The following is a 12716-nucleotide window of genomic DNA, read 5'->3' on the forward strand; positions in this document are numbered from 1 at the left end:
GCCACCGCCATGAATTTTAGAATGTTGAAGTATTCTGCCGCACTTACCAAGGTCACAACATGAAGAAGTCTATCCCAAGCATCTGCCGATGCAGGCATAATCATGGCCGCAAGCTCCAACACAGGCGGTCCTCTCGTCACGCTTGTTGAAGCAGTTGGCGTAACATCCGTAATCGTCTTTGGCGCATCCAAAGACGCACTGCTGCGCAGCGGACTGGCGGGTTTCCAGGCCGCGCTTGTCGAAGCACTGGGAGATGCAGGCGTAGTCGTGACCGCAGGCGCCGACGCAGCCGACGTCTTCGCCGCGAACGTCGAAAGCTGCGGAGCTGACGCCGACGGCGAGGCCGGCGATGGTGGCGAGGAGGGCGGAGAACTGCATCTTGACTAAAGACAGAGCTGTTTGGAAGGCGAATAAGAATGTTTTGAAGCTGAAAGATTGCGCTGATGAGTTTGTCCAGACATCTTTAAGAACGGCCATGACGGCGAAGATATATACCCCAAGAGCTGGGAGCACTTGCAAGAGCGTCAGTCGACTCTGTGAACCATGCTTTCCACTTCATCCATGAGATACGACGTATTACCAGTGGGCTCGAGTTCACAACGAGTCATCATCCCTTCGAAGGTTTGTATCATTTCCACCGCTTCTCGCCGACTTCTTACTGGATATGGTGATGTTTGGCAACTTGTCTGCTGCGCCATACCCTCAGTAGTATCCATAGGGTCATGTACGCTTGATATTTTGCAAACACCTTGCCGATCATCCGAAGGTGAACAAAGATCTCGCCGGTACCTTCCGTGAATGGGAAAATACTGTCGTGGGCAGTGGGCTGGTTGTGTGTATATGTCGAGGAGTGGTGCTCTAGCATGGTCCTTTGCGCCAATTTGTTGCAACTACACGTACAGTTGTCCAGCGTAGCCGACTCTAAACCAAGGTCCAATTTCCATCCCATGAAGGGAAAATAGACATTACAACGTACTGTGGGCTCTGATACGTCGTATTGGAAATAGACCATGCGGCGTACGTCGGAGGCCGAGCTGTGGGGAGATCGTGGCCCATCTATCCACTCTACGGCCCCTTTGCTGTTCGACAATCCGTAAGAAGACTCGCGAAGGCGACCGACTACAGTGGTAGCCCTACTTAAATTATGTGCAAAATACATAAGTAGCTGAAATGTCGGTGGAAATGAGCTGATGTGACGACAGAGCGTTGCCGGGTGCCTGAAAATCTCTCCAAACCTGCCTGCTCAAGCATGTCTAGGGCCAATCAACTTTTCTGGCGTTGATAGGTGAGGGCAAGGCGGAATGCTACCAGAAACCAGTCTTGCAGCCAAGAATATCTTGATAATGCCCGGAAAAGCAAGTACGGCTGATGTGCAAAGGTGTTGCGGTGGCGGCTAGCTTTGCACAACAAGCGCCATGATGAGATATGATGCTGACGGCGAGGCCGGTTACTAGAGGGCAGGGTTGGAGGTTCTATTTTCTAACATTACGTCGGTATGGCCGCGATGGATGTCATGGCTTTGAATGATTTGACACTTATACTTCCACGTCCTCGCGGACCTACACATCCCAGACGTCTACTGCCCTATGGTTGCCTCTCTCCGTAGTGCTGCCGTGCCGCAGTCAATACTAACTGAGTGGAATCGCTCACCTCAGGCGTCACCGTGGTCATTGTCTGTGGCATTTTTAACAGTCAATATGAGGAATCCGCATGCGGCTATCTAACCCTGCCCACCTGCCGGTCGCCCCTAACCCGAAGAAAACAGCCCCCTTCGTGAAGTATTCCTCGTTCCTGTCGCTGGGGAGCCTGCACACACCTGAGTGTGCCCGTGTAACGCAAATCGAGTGCCTGGTAAAGATGGGGTGTGTATGCAGTTTTGAGAGTGTTGTAATACATAGACAATCGAGAGAGGCAAGAGGGTATTTCCTCTTCTCGAGAGGAAAAGCCCGATCCCAATTACGCCAAGTAGCCAAGCTCGTCATCCTCGAGCCGTTCCAAGTACTCCTTGTCGAGGAGAATCTCTATGCACTTCTTGATATCCGAAACCTTTGGCACGAAGCGCGACCGAATCTGGTTGATAGTCTCGCTGACGAGCTGCGTGTGCTTCATCTTCTTTCTCGCCTTCATGATACGAACAATGGCAGACTGTGCGACTTATTAGCATATGTCAAAAGGTGAGTCGGACTCGCCAGATACGTACCTGCAACAACAGCTTGCGGTCCTCCTCGATCGTCTTGTTGGTCTCCACTTCCTCCTGCTTAGCCTCCTTGGCTCCTCCAAGGTTCAAGTTCACTCTGATCTTCTTGCTCTTGAAGTCATAGTTGAGCCTGAAGCTCTTGCCTGCCTCGGGCTTGCCATCGGGGGAGATGATGAGAACCTTGGCCTTGAGCAGGATGGCCAGAGCCTGGTCCAGGACCTCGGAGCTCAGCAGGGTCACACCGGCGATATCCTCGTAGGTATGTTTGTCCTTGTCGTTGAACATGAGCAAGATCGCCATCTGGTACACTGACACCTGGAAGGTGTAGGGCGTTTTGCTGTTCTTGCAGTATCCTGCCTTCAGCTCGCCCTTGCACAACTGCCAGAGCCACGTCAACTTGCGACCCTCGTGCCTATTCTTGTAGAAGCGAGCGAAGCGCTCACAGTCCTCATTGATTTCAGCGGGTGGAGTGAAGCTGGTGTTTGGTGCTGTCAACGGCCAGAAACCGGTACCCAGGATCGAGTACTGGGAGTCCAGAGCGTTCTTGGTAATGCCAAGACCCGCAACATGCTCCTTGAAGCTGACGTTCAAGTCCTTGGAGGTCTGCATGTCCTGGAACATTCTCTGGAGCTTGTTCGTGTACTCAAAACCGCACGCCTCCTTCAGCTTACTGATCATGCTTGTCTCTGCATCGTCCGACGAGGAGTTACTGTGGACCAATCTGCGAGCCAGCATGCGGGAGTAGAACTTTTGGAAGACGTCCTTGTCCTCGATGTACTTGAAAACGGTCATGATCTGCGTGAGAGTGTTCTCAAGCTCGCCCTCCTCGATTCCGGTGCTGCTCTTGCGAAGCAGGACATCCGTGTACTTGGCCAACAGCTCAGGAGACTTGTTGGAGCCCGACTTGCAGACCTCGTTTCTATTGATGAATTCGCGGCAGGCGTTGTCAAGGGATCTCGTAAACTCTGCCTCGGCTTCGAAAGCTCGCGTTACCAAGCCCGAGTACTGAGAATGAATCTCCAACAACGCATCGACGTAGACCTTGGGCTCCAGCTTCTCTGCATCCGATGCCACCTTCTGTACTGCTCCCAGGCCGGCCTTACGGACATGAGTCTCGAATCTCTGGCGGAGAGGATCCAAACCTTCGGGAATCCTCGATAGAAGGTTGTACATCCTGGCCATGTCTTCTTCTCTGTCGTTGTCGAGAAGGACCTGGAATTCGTCTCGCAAGAGCTGGGAGTGGTCCGCAATAAGAGCTTGGTTACAGGTCTTGCGGAGGGGATTGATGATATCAGCGTGAAGATACATCTTGACCCGCTCCTCTTCCTCCTGTAAACGAGCAGCGGCCTTCTTCATGTATTCGACCACGCTGTTCTCGGCCACGAACTGCTTAGACTCATTCTGGTAGTAGGTCTTCGTATGTTCTAAGAACGGTTTCTCGAAGTGGAAGCGGTAGACGTCGAGGGTCGACTTGGTGGGATCGGAGTCGTCGAGACCGAGGGACACGAAGGAGTCAACGACTTGCTTGATCTGGCCGTACTCGATCGTCTCGCCATTGCGTTGCTTCTCGACGAGCTTCAACACCGCCTCCATGACCTTCCCCGATACGTCTTCGAATAGCACCCTACGCCACTGGACCAAGTGGAGCGTGTAGACGTCGTAGATGTTTTTCTTGCCCTCGTCCATTTCACGCTTGACCCAGTGTCGGTTCAGATACCGGAACAGGTGGTGGATGTATTTGGCGGCGACCGTGTATCTGTTCCATTCTTTGATGTAGAATGTCAGGAGAGCCTCGTCGGTGTGTGTCTTGGATTGCTGGACGAGTCCTTCGAGGTGGGACTTGAGGTATTCGATGAGCTTGTTGTAAAGTTCCTCGCCAAGGAGGTGGGCTGTTCATTCCCAGTGGTCAGCATGGGCACACTCTTGCATGCGAATCTTTGCTGCTGGCTTACCTCCTCTGTGATTGCCAGAACCGATACTTCCTTGAGGCACTGAGAGCCCAACGGCCTTCTGAGATGTACAAAAGTTGTGGACGGCACTGCAACGAGGTCAGAGTGGTTCAGCAACAATTGGTCAGCGCTACCTACGTGTATACTCCCATGTACTGCGGCACGAAGGAGACGTCAGCAATCTTGCATCAAGCGGCGGCAAGCCCGCAGAGGGGGGGAAGGCGCGGGGCAGCGAGGGGACTCACGATCTGCATGTCAATACCGCGCTCGAGATCAAGCATGATACGCTGGATGCCGGCCTCGAGATATTTCCATCTGCAAGCAGTCAGCGCGGGGTGTCGGCCAACAGCGAAGCCAGAGGCGTCGCAAGGCTGCAAAAGTCGACTCACGTTGCTCCGATGTCCTCCCTGTTGGGAACCGGAGGCATCTGCTGAACTGTGGGCGCCATCTTCTCTACTGTCAACACCCGAGGGTCTCGAATCGTATCCGTAGTCGTCGTGTATCTTGTTCGGCAGAAGAATGTGGCGAGGCCGTCGTGGCCGTTGATGGTGGGGATAATATGTTGGCCGACGGGAAGTAGTCGACAGGAGGTTTCGCGGGGAGCGGGGTGCTGCTCTGTAGAAATAGAAACTGTTAAAAAAATCTCGACGTCAGGTTCGGTGGATGGGTCAATGAATGGACGCAGTGTCTCCGGTCCCGCGGTTGCCAGAAAGGTGCCGAAGAATCAGGACGTGGTGATGGACGTGGTCAGAAAAGGTGGCGGCACCAGGGTCGACCTCTTTCGCATCAGGGTTGGAAGCAGAGGCGGGCGCGGTTGAGGGCTGTCGGTCGCAAGGGTTTGGGACGTGATGGAGGGATGGAGGGAGAGGAGCGAGGTAGGAGAGAGCTGGCTGCCTTACGAAGTTGGAGCTGCGTGGGCAGGACAGGAACGCGGCGCCCTTTGTCTGAGTCAGAGCGGGCAGGAGGGAAGTGAGGACGAAGGTATTCTGAAAGGGCAGGAAGAAGATGGAAGCAGAAAAGAAGGAAGTCGCAGCCTGGACCAGAACAGGTCAGCGCGTTCAATCAGGCAGAGGCAGGCAGGCAGGCAGCCGGAGGCAGTCAGTGGACGGATGCTGCTTTGGGTGCGTGAGTGCTTGTACGGCGTATGGAGGCGTCCGGTGGTGGAGGAACTGAAGACGGGCCACTGACACTGAAGTCGCACTGGTGGATGTCCTGGGCGTGGGACCTTCAATCCATGGGCCGGTCGGGGGGACTTGTGGGGCCTACCTGAATGAGTCTAGCTTGCGGTTTTGCCGCCTCTGACCGCCCATCAGCCTCAAGTGATGTACTCTGGGAAAGGCAAGGCGTGCTTTGCGGTGCCGTGTGCTTAATTAGGCGCCCATGGGCTGCCTACCTAGTTGCCAGGGGGTGAGATCGATCAAGTTAAATGTATCCTCCGGGCATTTTCAGCCTTACTCCGTATCATTTTCCCCAGATTGCTTGAGCATCGCCGCCATCTTCAGCCTGAGGTTGCGATGCCATTCCAGGTTGGCTCTTACATGCATAATCATGCATCACGTGGACAAGACGTACTGACCTCCCTTTCCAGATACGTAATATTCAAGATGTTGGCTGTAATTTTTGGTCTGCTGTGTCCAATCGTGTCAAGTCATGAACATGTCTCCATGGCGCTGCTTATTGTTGTCGAATGCCCCACGCCCCGTCCGTCTGAAGTTGAAAAGATACACTGCCGTAACCTTGCAACGCTGTCCTGGTCTGCGGACGGCACCGGACAAAGCCGCTCGTCCAAGACCCAAGGAACCAGTGCCAGCAGTTGCAGAGAGGTCTAGGGGCTGCCGCTATGCACGGCACACTTGGACAAAAAAAAAAGTATCAGATTTTCCAATCATGGTCTCTTGCCTCTCCACTGTAGCCAAAATATTAAATGTCAGTAAGAGGGCAAAAATTTCCACTCAAAGAGAGGGAAGCTCAACATCCACTGGTGTGACATAACACATGTATTGAAGTAATAATCATTAACAAAGAAGAGCCATAAAGAGCATCCGCACTCCAGCTATAGTACAGGCTTTTAATACACCGGGTATACCCAACCAAAAGAGCCCAAGGCGACTTGTCCAGCTACATGTGGTCGTGAGAGCTTTCATCCTCGCCTCCTCCAAGTCGTTGTACCGTACGGAAAATGTTGACCACGAAGTTCATGGTCCACGCCAGCAGCCCTACCAGCTGGAAGGATGCCAGTGCCTTTGACAGGTGCCTCGCCGGGCCTGCGTCCACATTATGGAAAACCAGAGATTCGAACGCCAGGGACGTACTGGCGGATTTGAATATGATAAAGAAGAGGTCCAGCAGAATTAGGGAGATCTTCTGCACAGCTGGGCGAAGACCCAGAGGCTTGCCTGTGTACTCGTCCCAGAGCATGTAGCCGATGTAAGGCAGTGCGACCGTATCGACTGCAATGGCCACAATGCTTTGTGCGCGTTCAGGACTCGATCCGCTCTTGGCATTCTCTACCTTATAAATACGAGCTGCAATCGCAAGAGCAATAATCGATGTAACCATGACCGTGAGTCGGAAGGTGAGAGGGATCAGGTAGTGTCGTAATACCATGGACCACAACCTCTTCCAGATGGTCTTGGACTGTTTCCTCCTTGAGGTCTTACTCTCCACATCTCGGTGCATCGTTTCGTCATATCGCTTGTTGAAGTCAGGCTGCAACTTATCCAGCACTGATACGTCCACAACTTCCGACTCCTCGCCCTCCATGTGCCCATAGGTCGAGGATTGAAGGAAGTCTCGCCATGCGGCTGGCGGGCCTTGTGTCGCTGCTCGATGCTTCGAGACGATGACGGGATCTGCGGTCCGCAAGTGGTCCCATTTTCTTCCGTGCTGTGCTCCTTTGCCTCTGAAGACGTCTGTGAGTTTGATTTTCGGGCGTGTGCGGGAGTTCTCTAGGAACGGGTCGCCGGCGAGGTCAACGTAGCCATCTCGGGATACTCGACGATCGGGTTCGGCGGGCGCATGATTGTGCTGAGGAGGAACGGCCGGCGCCGGGGGTGAGAGTAACCGCAGCTGATCTTCTGTGGCCTGGCCGTATCGTGTCTCGTAGGAATCGATCCATGCTGCAAAGGGAGGGTACGTCAGCAAGGTGCGCAGCCAACCACGACTACCCAGCGAAAATCGCCTCGAGTGTACTTACGAGGGAGAGACCGCGGGGCCCTCAACCGCGAAGCACCTGTGTCGATTGCAGTGCTACTGGTACCGACGGAAGCTCGGAAATCGGGCGAGCCAGAACTGCCAGGCGGGTGACTGGCTGTGCTCATCGCGGTCGCAGCCGCGGCTGGGGCGGGACTGAATAAGGGCGACTATGCCGAAGTGGACGGGGACTGAGAGCGTCTGGGGTTCAACGCTTTCTCAATCGCGCGGCGGAGGGCTCTCATATTATATGCACTCCGCCCTCCAGTGGTAGCGGCAAAAGGTGGATGTATCGATATTAGGCGCGTAACAAGACAACGCTGTGTGCTGCTGTTGGTGCTTCTTCAAAGTCGAAAGGGAGGTTGGTGCGAGAGCACAGAGGGTAGAAGCGAACTCGAGCCACGCACACAGAGGGATAGAGGGGAAGAGAAGGTTTATTGAAGGTAAGGCGCGAAAGAAAAAGGAAGACAGGGAAAGGAAGGGTAGAGAAAAAGCAAGGAACCTTAAAGTAAGGTACTGAATAGGTAGGGCGAGAGAGCGCGTGACGGGAGGGACAGCAGCAGCAGCCGTTGGGTTGAGCGAGTGCGTGCTGAGTGCAGGTGGCCGATCGAACTCAACGGCGGCGGCGGCTGTGTCTCGTGGGAAGGACGGGCTAGCGTTCCTGGCCAGCTGCCTTTGCCCTGCTTGGGTCCTATTTCTTGGCTTGGCGCCGATGATTGATGAGAGGTAATACCGGCGCTGACTCCTGGTGTGGCAGGGGAAACAACACCACCAAATATAAGGGCGGCCGACATGCAGCAGCGTGCGAGAACAGACCACACGACACGATCCGATCTGATGGACTGATCGCGATGACGAAGAGGTACTGTATGAAGCGGTCCCGGGCGTTTCCAGCAAACCGGGAAAATGTGCAGACAGCGAAGTGAGCGCCGAGTACGCACTTCCTTTCGCAGCGCCGCGCAGCGCAACAGCACCTCGAGAGTGCAGGCAACCTGCAAACAAGGGAGCAGAGGATGGGAAAACGAAGAGAACCAATGGAGCGTGCCTGAGTGACAGGTAAACTGCGGTAGCACTGGAGCAACGTGTGGATCCCCCTGGGGCTGGTCGGGCTCCTTCAGCGTTAAGGTGTTGAAGGTACGTACCGCCCATCCGCGGACATTTTTATCTGCAGAGGGACCCGGACAGCTGAATGTGAATGCCCAATCGCACCCGGCCAGGCAATACCACCTCACCTCACGTCGCCTCGCCTCGCATCGCAGCGCCTTGAGCCGCGAGCTCGCAGTCTTTTTAGCGAGTTTCGAATCCTAACTTGCGCCGCGCCACCTGGGACTTCTGAAAAATTCGCAGAAGATAGAGGGGCACACGGAAGCCTAGCGCTACCTACCTGGGACCCAGGTGGACCCCCCGGACGTGCTGATTGTGCAGTGTGCTGGGCTCTTCAGGGCCCATTGGCCCCCATGGCTACCCAGCACCGCCCGCGACTGGGGATCCCGATTGGACCTGGATGCAACCACTGTTGAGGCTCCCGGGGCATCCCTCGTGTACCGTCCTAACACTGGATCGCCAATTCAGCGCACCACTTAAACCGCTCCAGCGACCTATGACGCCCATGTGCGTCACTCTCTGGCCCAGGCTTGACCCAGGAAGCTTGACCCAGAAGCTAAGATGGATGACAGGGGCCAGGGCTGCAGCATCACAGCTTTTGCCGGGTTCAGTGCTGCCTTCAAAACTCGCACTCCACGAACTGCGTCAAAATTGCCTCCTTTCACGACAAGGACCACAGAGGCCGCCCGCATCGCGACTTTTCGACAATTCGCCCCTTCGCTCTCCGTCTTGTACAAAAATCGCCATGAGTCCTGCGGCCATCTAGTCCTATCGAGCTTCACCGAGCCGAGCCCTACCCCCGCCCACCGCTTTTCACCCCTCCTCCGCCCGTCGCAACTCCAGCCAGTTGCCGGTCGCAGATCCTCGGACGACGACGATTACGACGACGACGACGACATCCGTGCCTCTCGATCGTTTTCCCCCCGCATCCGCCTCTGAGCCTCGGCAACCACGATGCGTGTCTACCTCCTCCCACTCACCACGAGCCGGACTCTGCTCTATTCCCAGCGACTCAATGTAGTGACAACAAACAAGCAAGGCTTGGCAGACAAGGTATCCAAAAAGGCGTCCAAGCTTTGGGCCGGCTGGGAGGCCAAAGAAAGCGGCTGGCAGAAGAAGGTTGTCAACTATGGAAACTATGCTCTGCGCCGAATTCCATACGAAGAATGGGGTCTGAAATCCGTTCCGCCAATTTCCGCACGCCGCAAAGACGATGAGCTCAAGGGCAAGGAAAAGGTTGAGCTGGTATACCCGGACGCAATCATCCCGACGACCAAGGCCGAACAGGTAGTCAGGACGTTGGCGACGGAGCGAGATGCCTTGCATAGAAAGAAGATGCTGTGGTGTCTCATTGGAATGCCCATCTCGGCGCCGTTTGCCCTGGTACCGGTGTAAGACAAGCCGCCAAGTCGTTGTTGCACGAGGAATACTGCTGACATTTCTTTTTATTAGGATACCTAATCTGCCCTTCTTCTACTTGGCGTATCGTGCTTGGTCACACTGGCGCGCTCTCGAAGGAGGCAAACACCTTCGATTCCTATTGGACAACAAACTGTTGGCTCTGAACCCGTCCAAGCTTCTGAACGATATCTACCACCCATTAATCCCAGCCAACACATCCCCAACGCCGTCGAAGCCAGCCACGGGCGACGTCAACCCCCTGAAGGGCAAGGACGAAGCCATCAAGGACGAAGCCATCAAGGACGAAGAAATCCTCCTCTCGCAGGCCAATGGCCAGCGCATAGCCAAGGCTCTCGAACTACCCGAGCTGGGTGTCGAGATCGAGAGGGCCATCTGGCAGGTCAACCATGCCAAGAAGGTCAAACAAGAGGAAGCCGCAAAGCATGCCGACGCCGATGCTCCAAGAGATAAAGAAAAGTCCACGAGACCGGGTGAGGACGAGAAAAAGTAGTCTCTGTGAGGCTACCAGTTTCCGCCTGGACGGTGTATGATGTGTGTGCTCTTAGACGCGAGCCCGGAATGATATACGAGTAAGAATAATGCGGCGTTTTGGTTCGACATTCGGATAGACTCCTCTCTCTCATCTTCGACTGTTTGCCTGTTACGGCTTTTCTCCTTCCTGTTTGATGATGGGTATTGTTCCTGTTAAGTCTCCTCTCTCAAAGTAGACGGAGTAAGAACCTAAGGTGCCTCGGAACCCTGGTATATGTGGAAGCCGTGTGCTCGAAGCACTGGCAAGCAACCGCAGATGCACATCAGCCCAATTGCCAGGGCGACTCGCCTCGCCGTGTCTTTGGAGAATGGGCTGCGAAGCTTCGGGACGAGTGTCGGCCACTGCCGCGGGCTCCCATCTGGTGTGTCGACGCCGAGCAGGTCGTCCAATTCGCAAAAGAAATCGTCCTCCTCGCCGTCCGTCTCCTTCCAGTGTGCCGCGCGGATGTGTACTTGAGGCTGCTTCTTTTGCTTAAGGTCGGGCATGATGACTGCCGTTCTCGCTGCGGCGTCCTGGGTGTCGCAGTCGGCGATAATGCTGAGAATCTCTTCCCGGGTATATATCCTGCTTTCCCTCGTCAAGGCCTCCGACTTCCACGCCATGGCAGCCTTATGGCGTAGTAATCTCTGTGTCGGGCTCACGTCCCCGCGGCCCTGCAGCCTCCTCTTCTCCCGCAGCCTCTGGTGCCGTTGAGGTGCGACGACGTCGACATCTGGGTTCAGAGGCGACGGGATGAGCGGGCTGTAGGCGGCCCGGCTCGGTAGCGTCGACAACTTGAGCATGGTGGTGGTTGTTGTCATTGTGGTGTAATTGGGATGGGCGAGGGGTGCTTTAGTCTGGTGGGCTGGCTACCATGGAGAGAGGGACGGGCCGTGCTTCTTCTTTCGTGAGGATTGCAGAGAAATGGTCAGGATGCTTCGGCCCCCAGTGCACTCATGGTAGCTCTGAAAGAGTGGGTTGGTTACGGGAAAGAAGGAGGAGAGATTGGATGGAGGGCTTGTCCGGAGTAAAAGGACCACCGAGAAGGAGGGCCGTTATCTTGTCAAAACAGCCGTATCCTGGGGTTGTGGCATGAATGTATGCATGCCCGGGATGTAGAGATATGGACGGCCGCCTCTGCTGGAATGTCTCTTGGACGACACAGGTACGAGAGGGATGCCTCAGACCTGCGCGTTCCTCCCTGGTGTCAGTCTCCAATTCCACCCTGCTCAGCTTGAAACGTGCACAACTTGCCGGACACACAGGCAGGGTCGAGTAAATAAAGTGAAAAAAACACACCCAAAGGGCGGGATTGGAATCAACAGGTAAAACAAGAGCTCGAATGGCGAAATAAATGCGGGCGTGCGTGCAATCGAACTCTGGACCGGAGTGGGTGTCGTGTTGTATGTATATTGTGCTCTGTGTGTGTGTATGAATGAGTACGGCCCGGCCAAATGCCATGCAGGCACACCACTTCAGCACGCCACGGTTACTCTAACCGTCCCTCTTTTCCCGTCCGATCCCCCGATTCCCTCCGCTCTTCTCCCCCATTCGTCCAGCTCGCCCATGGGGTGCTCTCCGCTCGGGCACAGGAAGGATGTAGGTGGGAGAAGATGCAGCGCGTTGGTTGGTGGTCGTGCATCTTTGGTGCTAGGGGAAGCGTACCGTAGTTTCGTTGAGTTCCATGACAAAGTTCGCCCAGCAAAGTGGCCCAGCCAGCCTTTTCCCTCTAATCCGTCGGCGGCCGGGGAGGGGCCAGAACTACCTAAGGTACCTTAGACCCCACCCTCAGGGCCAGGCCGACCAACCTAACGCTACGAAGCTGCGCGTTTGCGTGCTCCGGCTGTCCGAGCTAGCCCATGAACGACTTTTTTGGACCACGGGCCGCCCGCGCGAGGGCCAATCCATGGATGTAGGGAGATCTTTTTCTCGTCAAAGTCGCCTCACCTTCTGGTCAAGGGGGCAATTGGAGGATGCACTTCTTCGCCTCTTTTTTTTTTTCTCGCCATCCGCTAGCTAATATTTTTTTTGCCAATGGCACATTGCCTTGACTCTCGGCCCCCTCAAGCGTTCGACCTCGGCGCACAAGACCTGGAATTCGCGGGCAAGACTGGGAGATTGCCCCTCAATCCATCTTGACCAGATGCCCGGGACATTCTTTGCTACATATTCCCTTCCCCTCACTGGCTCTGGGTGAATTTGCCCTCGCCACTTGTTGCTCTACCCAACGCGACCTACCCCACGAGGCGCTCTACATGGCGTTGCTGCGCCTCACTTGGTGTAATTCTCCATGGGTTCACAGAATTTGCTGCGGGAGAGAGCCCTATAGTTCTAAATGTGG

The 12716-nt window shown here is 55.1% G+C and overlaps 5 protein-coding genes across 5 annotated transcripts; 1 reads left to right on the forward strand and 4 right to left on the reverse strand.

Annotated features, from left to right (window-relative positions):
• Positions 1-69: 69 nt before the first annotated feature.
• On the reverse strand, positions 70-477 carry GCG54_00001855 (uncharacterized protein; the record flags this gene model as incomplete). Its single annotated transcript, XM_045401958.1, has 1 exon — positions 70-477. The coding sequence occupies one exon, from the start codon at positions 475-477 to the stop codon at positions 70-72; it is 408 nt and encodes a 135-aa protein (XP_045270687.1).
• A 1479-nt stretch (positions 478-1956) lies between these two features.
• Positions 1957-4759, reverse strand: GCG54_00001856 (Cullin-1; the record flags this gene model as incomplete). The annotated part of the gene is made up of 6 exons (XM_045401959.1): positions 1957-2145; positions 2201-4086; positions 4150-4235; positions 4285-4301; positions 4392-4461; positions 4536-4759. Coding segments are annotated over 6 exons (2472 nt in total), but the record flags the coding sequence as incomplete, so codon positions are not given.
• Positions 4760-6264: 1505 nt separating this feature from the next.
• GCG54_00001857 (uncharacterized protein) lies at positions 6265-7466 on the reverse strand (the record flags this gene model as incomplete). The annotated part of the gene is made up of 2 exons (XM_045401960.1): positions 6265-7265; positions 7343-7466. The coding sequence occupies 2 exons, from the start codon at positions 7464-7466 to the stop codon at positions 6265-6267; spliced, it is 1125 nt and encodes a 374-aa protein (XP_045270689.1).
• A 1930-nt stretch (positions 7467-9396) lies between these two features.
• On the forward strand, positions 9397-10354 carry GCG54_00001858 (uncharacterized protein; the record flags this gene model as incomplete). Its single annotated transcript, XM_045401961.1, has 2 exons — positions 9397-9833; positions 9895-10354. 2 exons carry the CDS (start codon positions 9397-9399, stop codon positions 10352-10354), a joined length of 897 nt encoding a protein of 298 aa, XP_045270690.1.
• A 230-nt stretch (positions 10355-10584) lies between these two features.
• Positions 10585-11196, reverse strand: GCG54_00001859 (uncharacterized protein; the record flags this gene model as incomplete). Its single annotated transcript, XM_045401962.1, has 1 exon — positions 10585-11196. One exon carries the CDS (start codon positions 11194-11196, stop codon positions 10585-10587), a length of 612 nt encoding a protein of 203 aa, XP_045270691.1.
• Between the last annotated feature and the right edge of the window lie 1520 nt (positions 11197-12716).

The sequence above is a fragment of the Colletotrichum gloeosporioides genome (assembly GCF_011800055.1).
Source record: "Colletotrichum gloeosporioides strain Lc1 chromosome Unknown consensus_7, whole genome shotgun sequence".
Classification (NCBI taxonomy): domain Eukaryota; kingdom Fungi; phylum Ascomycota; class Sordariomycetes; order Glomerellales; family Glomerellaceae; genus Colletotrichum; species Colletotrichum gloeosporioides.